Source organism: Penicillium paradoxum, assembly GCF_028828445.1.
Source record: "Penicillium paradoxum strain IBT 22861 chromosome Unknown utg000006l_segment0_segment0, whole genome shotgun sequence".
NCBI classification, from domain to species: Eukaryota; Fungi; Ascomycota; class Eurotiomycetes; order Eurotiales; family Aspergillaceae; genus Penicillium; species Penicillium paradoxum.
Genome location: NW_026643184.1, coordinates 2,788,865 through 2,806,895, shown reverse-complemented (window position 1 = coordinate 2,806,895; position 18,031 = coordinate 2,788,865). Strand labels below are relative to the sequence as shown.

At 51.1% G+C, this 18,031-nt stretch overlaps 7 protein-coding genes across 7 annotated transcripts; 3 read left to right on the top strand and 4 right to left on the bottom strand.

Annotated features, from left to right (window-relative positions):
- Nucleotides 1–1,297: 1,297 nt before the first annotated feature.
- N7457_007447 (uncharacterized protein) lies at nt 1,298–2,527 on the bottom strand (the record flags this gene model as incomplete). Its single annotated transcript, XM_057178490.1, has 2 exons — nt 1,298–1,952; nt 2,013–2,527. The coding sequence occupies 2 exons, from the start codon at nt 2,525–2,527 to the stop codon at nt 1,298–1,300; spliced, it is 1,170 nt and encodes a 389-aa protein (XP_057030234.1).
- A 1,397-nt stretch (nt 2,528–3,924) lies between these two features.
- N7457_007446 (Mg-dependent acid phosphatase) lies at nt 3,925–4,652 on the top strand (the record flags this gene model as incomplete). Its single annotated transcript, XM_057178489.1, has 2 exons — nt 3,925–4,155; nt 4,206–4,652. 2 exons carry the CDS (start codon nt 3,925–3,927, stop codon nt 4,650–4,652), a joined length of 678 nt encoding a protein of 225 aa, XP_057030233.1.
- Nucleotides 4,653–4,973: 321 nt separating this feature from the next.
- Nucleotides 4,974–5,741, top strand: N7457_007445 (transferase hexapeptide domain protein; the record flags this gene model as incomplete). The annotated part of the gene is made up of 1 exon (XM_057178488.1): nt 4,974–5,741. The coding sequence occupies one exon, from the start codon at nt 4,974–4,976 to the stop codon at nt 5,739–5,741; it is 768 nt and encodes a 255-aa protein (XP_057030232.1).
- A 446-nt stretch (nt 5,742–6,187) lies between these two features.
- Nucleotides 6,188–12,239, bottom strand: N7457_007444 (putative filament-forming protein (Tpr/p270); the record flags this gene model as incomplete). The annotated part of the gene is made up of 2 exons (XM_057178487.1): nt 6,188–11,892; nt 11,948–12,239. The coding sequence occupies 2 exons, from the start codon at nt 12,237–12,239 to the stop codon at nt 6,188–6,190; spliced, it is 5,997 nt and encodes a 1,998-aa protein (XP_057030231.1).
- A 567-nt stretch (nt 12,240–12,806) lies between these two features.
- On the top strand, nt 12,807–13,688 carry N7457_007443 (transcription factor TFIIE subunit TFA2; the record flags this gene model as incomplete). The annotated part of the gene is made up of 1 exon (XM_057178486.1): nt 12,807–13,688. The coding sequence occupies one exon, from the start codon at nt 12,807–12,809 to the stop codon at nt 13,686–13,688; it is 882 nt and encodes a 293-aa protein (XP_057030230.1).
- A 395-nt stretch (nt 13,689–14,083) lies between these two features.
- On the bottom strand, nt 14,084–15,084 carry N7457_007442 (3,4-dihydroxy-2-butanone-4-phosphate synthase RIB3; the record flags this gene model as incomplete). Its single annotated transcript, XM_057178485.1, has 3 exons — nt 14,084–14,606; nt 14,802–14,919; nt 15,021–15,084. 3 exons carry the CDS (start codon nt 15,082–15,084, stop codon nt 14,084–14,086), a joined length of 705 nt encoding a protein of 234 aa, XP_057030229.1.
- A 480-nt stretch (nt 15,085–15,564) lies between these two features.
- N7457_007441 (uncharacterized protein) lies at nt 15,565–17,637 on the bottom strand (the record flags this gene model as incomplete). Its single annotated transcript, XM_057178484.1, has 2 exons — nt 15,565–17,522; nt 17,595–17,637. 2 exons carry the CDS (start codon nt 17,635–17,637, stop codon nt 15,565–15,567), a joined length of 2,001 nt encoding a protein of 666 aa, XP_057030228.1.
- Between the last annotated feature and the right edge of the window lie 394 nt (nt 17,638–18,031).

The window sequence follows — 18,031 nt, the reverse complement described above, 5'->3', positions numbered from 1 at the left end:
ACAGCGAATACATACATGTATGTACCGATCCAAGCAGAGTCATTCATCTATCGGCCCGTATGTATGAAATCATATACCTTAATAGACATAAGCGAAAAAAGGCTGTAGGGAGCGAGATGCCTGACATGTTGAGGTATTTGAAGGAGGCCATTAAGGTCAGTTGAGACTACCTATTGACACGTGAAGAGGCCAGTCTTTCGTTTGTTGGAGGATATCGTTAGACCAGAAGAATTGGAGTCAACTCACGTTTGCATTGCAAAAGTGCTCTGAGTATTTGAGTATAAATCCGAGTCCCGAAGAAATTGTGTCATGTACGTACCTGACTTGGCCAACTTCCATTTAGAAGCTGGTGTTAGTAATGCATTCTTATGGGGTACTGATTGATTCCCTCATGATGGCTTCCAAGGTTGAGTCCTTCCAAATCGGGATCTTGACTCATCTACCTGACACCCAGATTGCCAACCTTCAAAGCTCAGCGTTGAGGCTCTTGCCTAATGAATTGTAACTAAGTAAATAGATAGAGGGAAGGCGCAAGGAAGCTTCTATCACCTACCCACTTAGGTACATACATGTATGTATGTAAATGTATCCCCCTTAACACTACAATTGATGTATCTAATACCGACCCTCGCTGGGACTAACGATCTTTCTTCGCGATTATTTCCCCCTGTCTTATGGACATAGATCCCCCAATATAAAGAAGAAGGGGAGCGTTGGCTGGTGCCAAACGGATCCACGGCCCCGAAAACCCTAAATTTGGGTTCGAGTTTGAGTCTATTAAGTGGGTCTATTTGAAGGGTCCATCTCATGCACCTGCAGCTGTGCACCGCGTCGGTGGCTTATATGATCCGAGTTTTCGCCGGCTGCAAGCTAGGGAGCCCGTTAGAGCAAGGCTGGAGGTGGTATCTGGCTTGAAACCGCGAGTGCATTACGAGTGCCTAAATCCGGATGGCCTTGGAATTCGTATGACTGGTGGATTTTTGCATCTCCAACATCGTCAGTTACGCGCTTCATAATGTTAAATTTATCACGCCCAGAAAGCTGCTTTAATTTATCTATCTACCGGGATGCTCATTGATCTAAGTAGAAAGCTCAATGGTGATTTGACAGGCTCAACGATGAAACTGAGTATTGATTCTGAACCACTACTAGTATCTACTTCAGTTTCTAAATAGATCCCACGTCTGACTTGTCACCCGTCCTTTTCACTGCCAGAATGGCCTTTGGGTCTGCGATCCCGTTTGCTCCTCCCTTGCCGGTCGGAGTTATCGAAAGGAGGCATAGCTTGATAGATGCTTCATGGTGCATGTGGACTGTCCAAAAGGTCGTAGTTCATGCCATTCATGGAATATAAATCAGGATTTTCCGTCTTATGGTGATCATTTGTAACATTGTCATCGTGATTTGGCATTCGCGATGGGCTAACGGTATGGGGAGTGCCGTAGTTTCCATCATTGGAGGCACTGCACGCAGACTCCTCATATTCAGCGAAAACACGAATCCCACCTCTATGACGGAAAGAGGAAGTACTGTTGTCGCGAGTTGTATACCAAAGCGCCCGCTCACTGGCGACTGGGGAGTTTCTTTTGGGGGAGACATGGCGAACCTCCCGTGTGGAATCTCCCGAGCGGGTTGTTCGTCGCGTCCTACGTTCAGTGCCTGGGGGCCGGTGGGCTGTTGTACCAACAGGATATCGAGGGCTTATGTTTTCTCGATACGTTAACTGTGACGAGACTGCTACGTTTGCTGCAGGTGTGAACGGGTGTTGGTTGGACAATCTTTTAACCAAATCTCGCGCATTTTTGACGGAAGGCTTTCTCATATCTTCAATAATACCTGTCATCACTTGTACATCATCTAGATGCCCGTCGAGATAGTGATGCTCGTGAAGCGCTTTCACGGATTCTCGAAGCTGACGATCCGTTCTGTGAGCCTGCCTTTCTAAGGCTTTTCTGTTGAGATTTTGTCAGGAGAGGAATATCGTTAACAAATGAAGTATCTTTGCTACACACATTCTCTGCAAAACTTGGTATATTGATGCGGGATTCGAGATTTGGTCACGGGTAGCGGACGCAACAGCACAGTCGAGTATTGAGAGTGTGGACAGGAGATTGAGGCTGGCTTTGACGGTTTGTAACACAGCTATCGGAGCGTCGATGTCGCCTTTCGCGAAATGCCATCGAATCTTTGCCTGGAAGTTCTCTAAACCAGTACGTTTGTGCCGGCTTAGTGGTCTGAGTTTGCGAGTGATCTCTAGAATCTGCTCCAGCGCCAACCTGGATTGAGATGCAAGTGATCTTTCCAGGTCTCTCTCTCTCGCTATCTGCATCACACGACCTTGAACTGGCTTGATGGTTTCTTCGAAAATGCTGGCCAGCACACGGCAGTTGTTGACTTCGGTCTTCAGTAGTTTGACCTCTTTCTTGGGCATGTGCATGTCACGAGAGAATCCGTGAAGACTCTTGCCACATTTTTCAAGCTCATAGAACAAAGACATTGCAGCAAAGGCAATACCTGCAGTCTCCATGGTTTTTGCAGACGATCAGGATCACGAATAGTCCTCGAATTTTTGATAATCTCAGCCCATATATATTGTCACATCTGAAGCTCTAACGGGGGGTGAGCTAAATCTCGCTCATAACGTTTTGCAGCCTATCAAACCGAACCACGCCGATCGTATAGTTCGCCTCACAAGTTGGGGGTTTGCCGATCGTCCGAAGCGCTCAGTTAAGCATGATAGGAGAGGAATTAGGGACTTCGTCTCCCGTAGTTAAATGCCGGTGATGTCACACTTACTGGGGGTGAGAGTTCCCCGGACATATCGACGCTTCCCCTCTGCCACCAGTACAACAACAAGCCCAAGGCGTCAGAATCTCCGCCTTTTTTTTCTTAGAATTGATGAGCCAGCGTGACTATGCGACTCGCGATACCCAATCTATTCCTGATCCATGACATGGCATTGAAAATCACCAGGTGGACCACAGGGAAATGCGCCAGACTATAGGAATGCCAAATTTAGCGAGGAAGGGAAATATCGAGGGTGCAGCGCCAAGCACCGAGTAGGTGATGAACAACTGGCCGGGTATTCATTGGAAAATCCATCACCAATGATCTAGAACCGCCTCACTTATAGTAACCAACATCGGCTACTATACCGAGTCTAAACTAGGGAGCAAATTGAACCATGAATGGCAAGATTGTACAAAGGTCACGACGAACCGAGAAAGCATCTAATTACATAGCTGTCGTTAGGAAGAGGCTAGTCTCTCCTATAGACACGATAGCGCAGTCCACTTTGTATGAAGCTAACGAGCAACTTCAGAGATTCCTTTCATGAATATGCTACTATGCTCTTGTGAAGTTCCAAAGTACGAAACTTCCTTATATTCCCCAGGTCTTCTTTTCCTCCTAATACACACATTGGAGAAGAAATCCATTCACTTGCAGGTCAGACCAAATGAGAAGAGCTTCAAAGATGGAATTTGGTACAGTCTTAAGTCTACCTAAGAACTTGGATGTGAAAGACGTAATATTATTTAGATTGCTATAGGCCGGACATGAAAAGTTTTACTGGTATTTTTGGACTACCGTGCCTCGAGTTAGGCGCTATAATTCTCCTCCGTACAAGCAGTTCTACTTGGGGTGGTGACTAACTATAGTCGCAATGGTCTATGAGCCTCCATAGTAGCACATCTTTAGCCTGTGAGTACCTTGAAATGTGTTAGTCTGGCAGGGGGCAAAAATCGAGAACTATACGACTCTCCAATATTTGATCTATCAAAGATAGCCTTGTTGCTTTTTGATACCAGTTTTATAGTTGTGGTCATCTTAAGATCTCACGTGCCGTTCTTAACCCCGGGACTTCACCCGTCGGTCCATGGCTCATTTTCTTCTTTTCTTCGACGTGTGTTCTTTGTTCCAACCATGCTCCGAGCCAAGCGACAAAACACCCAGCCCTTGGAGGATTCCTCCGTGGCACCGGAAACCTTCACCGATGGCCTCCCACTTCCAAAGCTGATCGCATTCGATCTGGACTATACCCTCTGGCCTTTCTGGGTAGACACACATGTCAGCGCCCCTGTAAAGGCGCGCGATAACAACTCGCGCGCCGTGGACCGGTATGATCAAATTCCCCAATTGTTAGATTTGCTGCGTGTGAAGCCATTCGATCCGATTTTTAACCCCGCATTTCTTATCTCGAACAGATGGGGGAGTCCTTCGCCTTTTACCCGGCGGTTTCCTCCATAGTCTACGCTTGCAAGCACCGCGCAATCCCACTGGCGCTTGCATCCCGAACTCAGACCCCTGATCTGGCGCGCGATATGCTCAAGTCCCTGCATATCATCCCCACCTTCTCCGACAACCCCGCTGCCAACGCTAAGACCATCCGTTCCCTGGACTACTTTGATTTCATTCAGATATTCCCCGGGAATAAGACGTCTCATTTTGCGAAGATCCATCAAGCGAGCAATGTGGCTTATGAAGATATGCTATTCTTCGATGACGAGGCCCGGAACCGGAATGTTGAGACGGAGTTGGGGGTCTCGTTTTGCTTGGTGCGGGATGGAATGACGAGGGAGGAGGTCGACAGAGGCGTGAGAGCTTGGAGAAAGCGTAAAGGTATCAGGAGAGACATTACAGAGGAGTCATAAGGTCGTTGGGTGTCTTATCCTCCGAATCATACATTGGGAATGTTGCACTTTGAGGCTTGTTTTAGATTTTAGATACCCCACAAGCTTGACTTACATGTTGACCATCAATGCAATCTCCCATATTCATGGAAACAACCCTTCAAAATCAATACAATGTGTTCAATTATCCCTAGATGTCTCGAGGTTCATCCTCCCCCGACATTAACCAAGCTGACTAAGACATGCAACCCCGAAAAGCGGCAGGAGCTAGCTCCAGAATAGGAACACACCCCATGTTATCATAGATCTCCCCGAAACCCAACTCCAATACAAACAACCAAGATGGCCACCCTCAAGCCCCCAACAAATACACATCGCTCCTCATCCTCCCACAGCTCCGCCCCACCAAAAGCACCCCTAAAAGCCGATCCCACAGCCACAATCGCCGACACCGTCGTCTTCCAAGGCAGATACTCCGTCACCATCGGCGCGGGGACAGTCATCCACCCACGCGCGCGCTTCTACACATACGAAGGCCCAATCACAGTCGGCGATAGCTGCATAATCAGCGAGAAAGCCGTGATAGGAGCCCAACCAAGCTCCTCGAGCCGGTCAGCGGTACCGTCCAGATCAGTCTCTTCGAGCATGACCACATTGCCTACCGAGTCCGGAGCCTCAACGCCAGAGATTAGAAAAGAGGCCACTACACGCATTTCATACTTTGTCACCATTGGCCCGTCGGCGACGGTTGAGCCGGGCGCTAATATCCATTCTTCTGCTACGATTGAGGCTTTGGCGATGGTTCGCCGAGGTGCGGATATCGGGTCGCACTCGAAGGTGTGTTCTAGGTGTGAGATTGCGGCGGGTGGTTCTGTGGGCGAATGGGTTGTTGTTTATGGTCAGGGGCCTGGGATGCGGAGGAAGAGAGCGCGTGGCGCGAAGGCGATAAGTCCGGCTGTTGTGGGTGCGGCGCAGGTTACGCAGACGCCTCTTCCTGGTCCCGCGCCGGCGGGCAAGGTTATTGAGGATGCGAGATTGATGGTGTTGCAGAAAGAGAGGGAGGTGTTGGGGCGGATGCTCCTTCCTGTTGCTGGGGGAAGGAAGAAGTGATCTTGAGTCATTTGCATGATATCTCTCAGCGCTTTGTGTCTTTTTTTTTTCTGAATGTGTTCTTGTGCATAGCAGCGAGGAGCGACCATTCGATATTCCAACATACCTAGATTTCTGTTTGCTAGCAGTTTATACCCCAGTTCTTTGTTTACCATGGTCAGTTTATCGTGGGTGATTACAGGTAAAAATACACGAGATTGCTTGCAATCGAACTTGATCAATTGCGAGGAAGAGAATAAAACGAACCAAGCGCCAGACATTCAATAGATACATAACAAAAGAAACATGTCTGCTTTTTGCAAAACAGCAAGAAAAAATGGAAAGCAATGCGCCATATGGCATAATCAGGTGTAGAAAACCAATGGGTCCACGCCGTATTTGTCAATAAAATCGAGAATACATCAATGGAATAGAAACACATAGAACGGTCTTCGAAGGACCGTTGCTCAAGAGCCTCCACCGCGAGGCTGCTGTCCACCACCACCTCTCTGTCTCTTGCCCCCGCTTCCGGGTTCAGTGGTAGTATCCGGGCCTTCATCACGAGTGCGCTTATTGCCCTGTCCAGGAATGAACTGACGAGCCGAAGCATTCAGATTTCCACGGTTGGCGGTGGGACTCTGGGCTTGCGCGGCGTTATTTTGATTCTGGTTGCCGCCGCGGCCTTGACCACCACGTCCACCACGGCCTCGAATCCCCGAACCGCGCTGGCCATGGGCTTGTTGCTGCTGGTCTGGCTGCTGACCATGGCCGAATTGTTGGCCACCACCACGCCCACCACGTCCGCCTCTTGCAATAGGGAGTCCGGATTGAAGAGCCCGCATCAGACCAGGGGGATTCCCAGCAGGAGGCTTGCTGGGGAGATTAGAGGGTTGCTGGGTTTGATCAGCTTGCTGAGCTTGACCGAATGGGTTTGGAGGTGCTGTGGGCTGTGCTCCTCCCTGCTGGGGGACAGCGGTCTCGACAGGTGCAATGACAGGAGCCGCTTGCTGTACTGCGACAGCAGGGGTTGCTACTACAGGGGCAGGGGCCGAGGGAGCTGCGACTGGAGCTTGCGGTGCTGGAGTTGGAACAGCAACCGCCGGCTGAACAGGAGCTGTGGGTACCGGGGGCTTAGCAGCAGGAACTGCGACCGGTGCAGGGCGGGCAGTCTTTGCAATTTCCCATACTTCTGCGACAGGCTTTTGGGGAGTTTCTGTTGCGGCCTTGGATACCACATCAATCTTAGCATTGGCGGTTCGGAATCTGGTATCAAGCATGCTGAGGCGAGCAGCTGTCTTCTTTTCGACGAGTTCGACCGCTGAGGTGACCTTATCCTTGATCTCGATTTCGTGGGCCTTGATCAGGGCCTCCTTCTCCTCGGCCGACTTTTGTTGTAGGCCAGCCAATGCCTCTTCGCTGACACCGGAGGAAGCTTGGGCCTCCTGCTGCATCTTTTGCTGCTCGCGCATAACTCCACCGCGAATGTTGTTTCGGACAATAGTGCGAATAGTTTCGTGCTTCGCGACAAGCTCTCTAGCTTGAGCATCTGTCAGCTCGGGAATGGTGAACCCAGCAAGCTCAATGGTCTTCGAAGGTGTGGCAGGGGCTGCATCGGGGGCCGCAGCGGGTGTTCCAGGAACAGGCTGTTCACTGGTAGAAAGCTTCTCGATTTCCTGGCGATGAGCAGCCTTGACTTCGTTGAGCTTGGTGTTGTACATATCCTTGAGGCGGTCGGCGCGTTCCTTGACCTTCGCATCCAGCTCGCTGGCTTGCGTGGCCAAAAGTCCATCCTTTTCAGCGAGGGCGGCCTCCAAGCGCTGAATCTTTTGCTCGAGAGCTTGGATCTTTTGAATATCACCAGGACCGGGGACTGCGACCGTCGCGGTGGGGAATTGCGAAGCCGGAGTAGGGTTGACTGGGGCTGCGTCTCCTGCAGTGGGAGCTGGAGCGGGAGCGGGTGTCACAGCTGCTACAGGCGTCTCTGCAACCTTGGTCTTTAGTGCTTCCAACTCATTCTTTGTGGCCTGGAGTTCAGTTTGGATGACCTCCTTCTCCTGCAAAGCCACATTGAGTTCGTCTTGTTTAGCCTTGACACGCGCGCTGAGATCCTTAGAGCGTGCCTTGAATTGCTCTGTGAGCTTGGTTCGCAAATCATGGGCACGTTCATCGGAATGCTGCTTAAGCTGCTCAGGGAAGGTTGCAATTTGGGCTTGAAGACCTTCGAGCTGAGTCTGCAGCTCGTCTCGCGCGGACACAGCCTCGGCCTTCTCGTTCTCGAGACTGGTAAGCTTCTCCTTGAGCTCTTGCATCTCAGTTGGATCGACACGATCGTATTTTTGAAGAATGTTCTGGACACGCTGTTGATAGCGGTCCCGATCAGCCTGTAGAAGTGCAATTTCTCCATCCTTTCCTTCATTCTGACTCTCCAACTCTTGGATCTTGGTTTTGAGAGGTTCGATCTCCAGCACCAGCTCATTTTCACGAGCGATCTTCTCATCTCTCGCTGCCTCAGTTTGCTTCAGCTGATTCCTGAGAGTAGCATTGCTCTCACGGAAAACATTGAGCTCGTTGATAGTTTCCAAAAGTTTGTTGTGATTGAGCGCACTGTGATCACTATCCGCCGCAGCACGACGCTGTTGCTCAAGTTTGAGGCGAGTCTCATCAAGCTGAGACTGTGTGTAGTCGAGTTGCTGGTTAAGCCGCTTGCTCTCTTGAGTCGAAAGGTGGTACTGAACTTCGACAATTTCTTTCTCGCGACGCAAGAACTTGATAACCTCCTGGAGACCCTCAAGATTGGGGGCTGCTTGGTCTCCCTCTTGCTCATCTTCTGAGATATTCATGCGATCCCGCTGCAAAGACGAGATTTGGCTCGTGATGTTTTCGAGCTGGGCGTGTAGGACTGAGTTCTGGCGAATGACTTCCTCCCGGCGCTTCTGAAGCTCAGAGAGCTCGCCTTCGTATGTGGCTCGTTGCTCTGCCCAGCTTTCCTCTTTTTGAGTAAGATCTGTCTTGTAGGTTTCGGATTGGGCTTTGAGCTCAGCGATGTCGAGCCTGAGCTGATTGCTCTCCGCACGAACAATCTGGAGATTCTTTGCTGCCTCCGCGTGCTTGACAAGCTCGGTTTCGTAGTTCGATTGAGCATTGCGGGCGATTTCGGCCTGTGCATTAAGATCGGTCTGATGGTACTTGGTCGCATCAACATATCGTTCATTGTCGTTTTTGAGACGAGTGATTTCGGACTCAAAGGTAGACTTCTGCTCTTCCATTCGACGAGTGACCTCTGACTGCTCCTCACGGAGCTTGATCATCTCCGTATTTGAATTGGAAAGTTCAGTAGAGATTTCCTCAACGCGAGTTTCGAGGTCTTGAATCCTCTTGTTCTTCTCCTCCACTAGAAGATCGGTCTCTTCGCGGTATTGCTCCTGTGTCTCGGTAGCAGACTCCAGGCGCTCCTCACTGGCTTGGCTAATGGCCTGGTAATCTTCAGCCAACTGCTTGGCGTGTTCCAATTCACCCTTGGCCAATTCGAGATCTCGTTTCAATTCCGAAACCTCAATTGCAAGTTCTTGTTCACGAGAAAGACCAGTTCCTTCGCCAGATTCCTGGCCTTCGGTGGGTCCTTCAGTAGTACCAGCAGAGACGCTTGGTCGCGAGTTCAAGACCTGCAGACGCTCTTCAGCGCTCTTGAGCTCTACAGCAAGCTCATCCACACGGCTCTGCAAGTGATCCCGGGTGGTCTTGGCGGCAACCAGTTCCTCGCGGACTGAGCCCAAGCTAGTAACCAGGTCGTCAATTCTCTTCTGGGATTGTTCTTGCTCATATTCCCGACGTAGGCTGGCCTTCTTGGATTCCTCCACTTCATCATTGAGCTTGCGCTTGGTCGTTTGAAGTTCGGATTCGAGTGATTCGACGCTGGCTTGTAGTCGGCGTCGGCTCTCGGCATCGGTATGTTCACGTTCGTTGAGGATAGTTTGAAGGTTTCCGTTCAATGAGTCAAGACGACCGCGTTCATTCCGTAGGTTTTCGGTATCTTCGATAAGTCTCTTCTCAATGTTCTTCCACAGGTCCTTCTCAGCCTTGAGGTTGGCATTTTCTCTTTGAAGGCTCTCAACAAGACCCTTGGCCTCAACGAGGTCCTCGGCAGCTTGTTGTGTGCGGAGATCTTGTCGGTTCGCATTCTCGAAGAGGGCTGAGTAGCGCTTTTGGATCTCGGCATTCTCGCTCTTGAGCATATTGAAGTTGCTCTGCAGAAGCTCAGCACGTTGGGTGGCGGCAGCGAGCTGGCTGCTTGAGCGACTAATGTCGGAAAGAAGTTCGCTATTCTTACGAGATAGCTCGTTAACTTGCTGGCGCAGCGCCTTGTGATCGGTGGTAGTCTCTTCGCGGAAGGTGTCGAAATGGGTTTGGACCTTCCGGAGTAACTCTGCATAGTCCGGTGCTGAGCTCTCAATCGCTCCCTGGGGCGCAGCACCAAGTGGCATCGACTGCGAGAAGACAGATGGGTCCTCGACAGTTGGTCTTCGGTGCATAAGCATGCTTCGGAACGTGTCACGCTCCTTAACATAACTCTGCATTTGGGCGCTCAGATTCGCAATCTCATCACGGTTTGTCTGTGCACGGATCCGTAGCTCCTTCAACTCGTCCATATCTGCCTGTCGTGCAACTTCCTTGGCTTGCGCTTCTTCGCCCTCCTGCTTGTCACCGAGCTCTCTCAGCATACGTCGGAGAGTGTGGTTCTGCTCTTGGAGTTCGTGAAGATCCTTGAAGGTTGTGAGGTGCTTGCTGATGAAGCGGCCGGTCTCGTTCAGATCCTTAGCCGACTCTTCAACTTCACCCCTAGCGATCTTCTCAAGCTCCTCACGGTCGTAGTCCTCGCCATGCTTTGCGACAGCAACCTCCAGAACGAGGACCTTGACTTCAGCACTAAGATCGCGAAGTTGCTGGCGAAGAATGTCTCCCTCGCGAGCCAACCCCTCGACCTGACCTTGCCATTTCCTGGATTCCCTGAGGGCATTATCACGTTCTTTTCCTGCCTCCTCAAGCAAAGTAGACATTTCCACGACGGCATGGTCCAAGCGAGTTTGTTCTGCCCGTCCCTCCTCAATCTCAGGTCTAGTTGAGTCAAGTTCGAGAACCATCTCGTCAACAGTGTTGCGAAGTTCCTGGCATGTTCTCTGCTCGGCAAGAAGAGCGGTTCGCATTCTGTCGTATTCGGAGTACATCTGCGTGATGTTCATACCACCCTTACCACGGGAGGCTCGGGGTGAGAATGAGCTACCGGGAGTTCCAGGCCGCATCATGCTCGCCCGGAGAGGCGTAGTGGGGACACCATTGACAGAGACAGCGGGGCTTGCTGATCTGCCTCTGGCAGGTTCAGACTCAAGCTGGGCGACTAGTGCCTCAAGCTCGCCGATACGGCGCTCTGCAGCACTCTTGTCGTTAGATTCCGTCTCTAGTTCTACACGAAGACGTGAGATTTCCTGTGCTGCATCATCCTTGGTCTTCTCAAGCGCGAGTTGGCACTCTTGGACTCGTTGCTTGGCTGTCTGGGCGGCAGATCCCTGGAGCTCAGCCAATCGGTTGGAGCTGTCAAGTTCGATACGGAAAGACTCGGTGGCCTGAATGGCTTCCTCCTTCAACTGATGAATGGTAGCCAGAGAGCCTTCATATCGCTGCTCGGTTTCGTCCAAGCGACTCTTGAGCGAGTTCTCACTCCGTCTCAGAGAATCAATTGTCGAGTTTGCTTCTTCGTTGTCACGCTGAAGCTCCGAGATACGAGCACTCTTTTCTTTGCGGAACTTGATATATTCGGCGGATTTCGTCTTAAGCTCGGTCTCGAACCATTCGTTGTTCTTCTTAGTGAGATCTAATTCTTGCTGGAGACTTTGTTCACGGAAGCGAGCGCTGGCAGATGCAGCATTGACACTCTGGAGATTTTGCTCCGCTGTAGAAAGTTCGCGTCGCAGTTCGATGGTCTTCTTGTGCTGGACCGAAAGCTCTTCTGCTAATTTATCGTGAGCTGCGGATTTCGATTCTAGCAAGGCCAGTGTGTCTCTGTTCGAGGCCTCGAGAGAGGAGATGCGCGACTTCAAGGATGTGGTCTCGGATCCAGTGGCTGTTGATGATGTTTTGAGGGTGGAGATCTCGCTTTCAAGTACAGATCGTGTATTTTCTAGTCCGTGTTAGAGCGTATCGTACCGATAGCAAGTGGAAGATGAGATAGATACCAGCTTCTTGGAGCTTTTTCCTTAAATCTGCAACCTCCGCGTGTCCCTTCTCCACGCTGGTCTTCAAGACCTTGACCTTAGACTCATTGCTGCGCACGGCATTTTCAAGCTCTACCTCCAAGCGAAGTTTGTCGGATTTGAGCTCATCAGATTCATGAGCCTTTTTGTTGATTGACTCTAAAAGCTGATTGACAAGTTCCACGGTGGGAGCCTGCGTTAAGGTCGTGAGGGTCGATTCGGGAAGCGCATAGTGAGATGATAAGTAGGGTAGTTGAATTGCAGTTTCAGCCATGTTGTCGGATGGCTAAAGCACTGGGCTTCGGCGGTGGGGGAATCAAGAAATGTAAGGTAGGGCGGCGCAAGCTGAAGCTAGGTCCTCGAGGACGGGCGCTGTGTCCTGTTCAGAAACACTACACACAGCGCTGGGTAGATAACCTCAGGTCATGACGCTTTGAACAATGGAAGGTGCGTCTCTTGGGGGCAGAAAGTGAAGAATTGAAAGAAAGGTTAATTGAAAGAACTAGTGGTGAGGAGACTCCAAGGGCGTCCGTGATCCATTTCCGCGCTCTAGGTTGCTTAGCTCTGGGCACGTGACTCCATGGATTCTTTGTCTACAACATAGCCTTGAATCTTTTAATAGCGACACTTCTCAAGGCAACACAAGGCCATCCTCGGGCTCAACGCAACCGTGTCAGGTACATTGTCTCTCTCTCTTTTAGCCAATATTCACGGTAGCTCCCATATCAAGTGCCCTTGGAATCATCCGACTAGCTCAACCTGAGACAGCGCCTGGCCACCGTCCCAGTTCTTTTCTGCTCTTTTTTTGATTCCCACTTATCCCTGGTCCTCTATTGCAACCATGTCGTACCTCCAAAACCAGCTTAAAAACTTCAACGCCAGTGTCGTGGAGTCGGCAAACCGCATGCCTCAGCAGCGACGAGTGGTGCATAACCAACCGATCTCTGGCAGCAGTTCCCAAGTTCCATCATCCGCACCGACCCCATCCTCCTCCGGCGAGATCAAAAAGAAGCGCCATGATCCCGATATTGTCTACTCCCAGCCGGCCAACACCGGTACGGGCAAAGATATCATGACGCAGGTGCTGTTTGCGATCGAGCACATGAAGAACAAGAACGTGCCGCTCAGGTTCTCGGATATCATCTCATATCTCTCGCTGCAACACCGTGCCCATGACCAGGGCTACGTGCAGGCTCTTCGTAGTATCCTGCAGATGCACGAGAAGGTTGAGTTTGATCCAAGTGGCGCGAACGGCCAGGGTACATTCAGATTTCGCCCACCTCACAACATTCGCAACTCGGAGCAACTCCTGAAACACCTCCAAACGCAGAAAACTGCGGCAGGGATGAGTGTGCGCGAACTCCGCGAGGGCTGGCCCAACGTCGAAGAGGAAATCAACCAGATGGAGAAGGAAGGAAAGCTGCTTGTGACTCGAAACAAGAAGGACGATCACCCGAAGATGGTGTGGCCCAACGATCCATCTCTAATCGAACACTTTGACGATGAGTTCAAGCAGATCTGGGACAAGATCAAGGTCCCCGATGCGAATATTGTGAAGGAAGAACTGGAAAAATTCGGTATCACGCCCACCAACAAGAACAAGGTGGTTGGTCCCCGAGTTGTGCAGGTGTCCAAGAAGGCCAAGAAGCCTCGCCGAAGTGGCAAGACTACCAACACTCATATGACGGCTATTCTCAGGGACTACTCGCATCTCAAACGGTAAGCGTGCGGCTGAAGCATACAGCAACATACTCACTACCCTCGGTGCCACACCAAAAACTGCTTTCACATTATCACTGCTTTGCATTACTTCGGCGTTTTGGAGAGAATGCGCCCTCACTATTGCCGCATGGACTCTCACTCATGATATTACAACTGCTCGGACAGCATTGCCCATTGTACACTACACGTCGAAAATGATAGATACCCAAATAAAATACATAATCATTACATTCTAAGGTCACTACGGATCGAATCATATTCTCATCCACAGAAAACATAGCTCTATCCGTATGCATCAATTCATCTAAAAAAAGGTATCCAAGAGAAGGCGTAGTGATGTACAAGGTACCCAAAAACACACGACCCAACAAAAAGCAACCACCTCACCTAGCACGCTCAATGCTTTCCATTCGTAGCAGCCCCAGTACCCTCAGTGCGCTCCAAGTACGCCACCAAATCCTCAATAGTACACACCTTAATACCCCACTTCTTTCCAAACCGCAAACATCCATCACGGCGCATCATACCATTATTACCCCCAACCTCGGGCACACCCTCAACAGTCTCACCCTCCTCAACAAGCTCGGCAATGACACCAGCTGGTGCCTTGCCAGCCAGCTTACAGAAATCCACCGCGGCCTCGGTGTGGCCCGTTCGCTCGCGCACACCGCCAGGCCGCGCCTGCAACGGGATGATATGGCCCGGCCGGCGGAAAGAGTCGATCTGAGCGGTGGGCGACGCGAGCGTGCGGCATGTCAGTGCGCGGTCTTCGGCGGAGATACCTGTTGTGACAGAGTCATCGCTAGAGTCGATTGTGATCGTGTAGGCGGTGCACTTGGGATCCGCGTTCTCGATGACCATTTGGGGGAGGGCCAGGCGGGTGGCGAGTTCCGGGGTGATGGGGGCGCATATTAAACCGCTGTAGTTTTAGTCAGACATTGTTAGTGAGGGTCTATTGGCATGGGATTGAGGCTATGGGTTGGCGCATTCGGGGGAATCATGGGAGTGCGATTGCGGGGAGTGAGGGGCGTTTGTAGCCGTTCCGTCGCCTTCTCAGCTCGTCTGTCTGGTCGCCCCGCGGCCAAGAGCATGATCGGTTGGGTGGCGCTCTTACCTCGTATAGCGCACCAGGAAGGCCATCTGGGCCGCTGTGATAGACTCGGCGGCGATAATTAGGTCGCCTTCATTCTCGCGGTCTTGCGAATCGAGCACAATGATGAATTCGCCATTCTCTGTAGTAGGTATTGGTCAGTTTGGGGGCTTCGGAAGACCTCGCGAGTCGCAGGAGACTCTTGGTGGTGACAGTGATTCGCTATGTGGGAAGATCACGTACTGAATGCTGCAATTGTGTCCTCAATTGAGTCAAATTGGTGTGCGATATCCGTGGGGGAAGGCATTTTGGTCGGTTTCGTTTTTTGCCCCTCACTGCGGAATGCTGGGAATGAAGAGTTCAGATTGCACGTGGTGCGAGAGATGCAGATAAGAAGAATATCGACAGGGAATCAAGGCAAAGGAATAGGCGAATTGTGCAGAGAAGAAGAATGGAGACTGAGTCACTGGCTGACAAGAGCATTAGAAATGCCCGTGATATCGGCGCGGGGAGCCGGTATGCGGGACCGGGCAATTGTTAAGCCTCGGGACCAAAAGAAGCCATCTGCTTCCAACAGTTCCCTTTTTTTTCCTACTTGAGCGGCTCATTTCCTTGAAATCGCTGTATTTCAATCGTTATAAGATTCACTTCTAATATGGCAGAAATTTGACTCTATGGAGCACTCTCCATTCTTTTACGATGAATATCATTTTAGACCGAGAACAGCCGATGTAGGATGTGGGGTATGTGAAGGCGAAGACATAAACTACCTAGGTACCTACTTACATCAACCCAATCCCCTATTCCCCATCCAGCGCACCTCATCAGCCTGAATCTCGAGTGCACGTCGCATGGAATCCTCGTATCTCTGCTCTCTCTCCCACTCATCGCGGCGTCGATGCCGCATTGCTTCACGGGTTGCTTCGTCGACCTCCGCATGCATGAACACATCATCATCAATATCCTTGCTGTCAACCTCCATCTCGTGGTCCGCAGGAATGGAAAACTTAAGGCGCCCGATCCGTTCTCCCGTCCAGATAAGGAGCTCATCTCCGGTCAGATTCCCGCCAGTAGGAAGTATCTTGCGAGCAACTTCGTTATTACCGGAAGACTGAGAAGGCCAGAGTCCACGTGGCTGTTGATCTCCGTTTGTTTGTGGAGTTGGTTGTCGACTGCGACGCCCGAATGAGCTCTGAGGCTGAGATGTATTGATGTTCCATCGTCGGACCTCTGAGCGGCCGTCTCGCTCGGTCCATTTTATGTTCCCCTCCGCATCGGAAAAGACGATACGATTGCCGTGCGATTCCACAGAAAGTAATTTGGAACTGGCGGCGCTTTGGCGGTTCTTATATTCTGGGTTAAGAGTAGATGTCATCTTCGAGGGGCTGGAGGTGTGTTCGGCAGCCGGTCTGAGATTATAAAGTTCTAGCGAGCCTCGCCCGTTGTAATCTCCGCACGCTACGACGGAATGTGACTCCGGATAGGTGGAATCTGAGAAGACAGGGAACCGAGGCGCCGGTACTGAAGTAAGACCACACAGTCGGCCGCCGGAATGGACTGTGGTCTGTAGCCGAGGGAAAAAACGACGGTCATAACATAAAATGCTAGGGAAGCGACCTGCGAGAAGAATTGTATTCACATGAGGAGCTGGCGGATGCAAGATGGAAAGAGGCCCAGGCTGGAAAAGCGGAGCATAGTTGGCGCCTTTATCAGAAGGATCTGGACTGCGGATACGAGTAGGCGGTTGTCCATTGGGTTGAAGTTCAAATAGAGGAGAGTCGGAATGGGCAAAAATGCCTAGTTTGGAGGCCTCTGGAGTGGTCAATTGTTCGCATCGCGAACTGATTGCCTCTTTTTCCTCGACAGCCGATAATCTGGAGTCATATATTTGCAGACTGAGGGTAGTTGCTAGTGTCAAGGGCACCGAATAATCAGTTTCCTGAGAAAGAGCGAAAATAGACCAGGGATACCGCTGTTGGGAAATCACTTTTAACGTCTCCAGATCAACTTCGTTGAGAACATTTCCAACTGCCAGATATGCTCTTTTTCGTAAAGAATCCACACTCACTCCCTCTCCCAGATTGATGAACTCCAATGAAGCCTTCGGGAGACAGTGATCTCGACGACCAGACAAGTCAGTCATGAGAATACCGGGCTCACTGACCCCCAAGATCTTGCCTTTGCTTGCTTGCGAGTCGGCTGAGTGAGAGTGGTTGAGATCCCAGATACACACACTGCCGTCTTCAAGCGGTGCCACAATCTTGTTCTGTCTGGCGGAACTCCAATCTTTGAGCAATCCCATGCCTTTGACCTCATAAGATTGCCCGCGCTTTCCTTCGCCCTTGCGGACTGAAGGCTGCTCAGTCCATGATAAAGATATGGGACCTTGACGAGCAATATATTCTGAGTACCAGTCAACATGCTCCCCCGCAGCCGATGAATCCCATTCCGATGCTGCCCTTGCTCTCTCACTCCAGGACAGTCCCCGGGTGTCCCCAGAGTCCCCATTAGCCGGTGGCGCAGAAGGCTGAATAAGATCGCGCAGCGAGTCCTGCCCAAGTGTTGTCAACGAAGCAGTCGCGTCAGAGATCAGACTCTCCGATGGCCGGACAGCTGGGCGGGCGGCTTGCCGAGCAGCCCATGACTGCTCATAGCAGTGGATTTTCCACTGGCTATTATCCCGAGCAAGATCAAAGAATTTCTTTGAGATGGATTGAAGCTGGACCTTCTCTTGTGGAGCAAGGTCTGATTATCGCAGAGCCATCAGTTCTGTCGTAACGATGCGGGGGAGGTCCAGGGAGGGGCGGCGGCGCTTACGGTCGATTATTTTGGACAGAATTTCTACTGGCAGCTTCTCCATGGGGACCGAGTGACTAGCACCATTGAGGGCGCAGTGTATGGAGGGGAAATCAGCCACGGGAATTTCGGCCTCTTATTATCGACACAAATACGGAGTACGGAGTACGAAGTATAGATTTCTCTTTTTTTGGCGAGTCGTTTGCTCCCCCCGGGACCGCGATCTGCGCTGAGTTCAGATCGTCACGTGGGACTCAAATGGCATTTGTGAGCCGCATATGCAAGCTCGGCCTAGATGTTGATTAGACTACTCAAGGGGATTGAGAGTATATGTGCGATATGGCGAATGATGGGGTTCTGACGTTGGGAGGGGCACACAGTTGAGAGAGCTACGGGGAAAACCACCAGGCACGGGATACTTCTCCGACATAGGATCCACTGAGTCTCATCGATGTCTT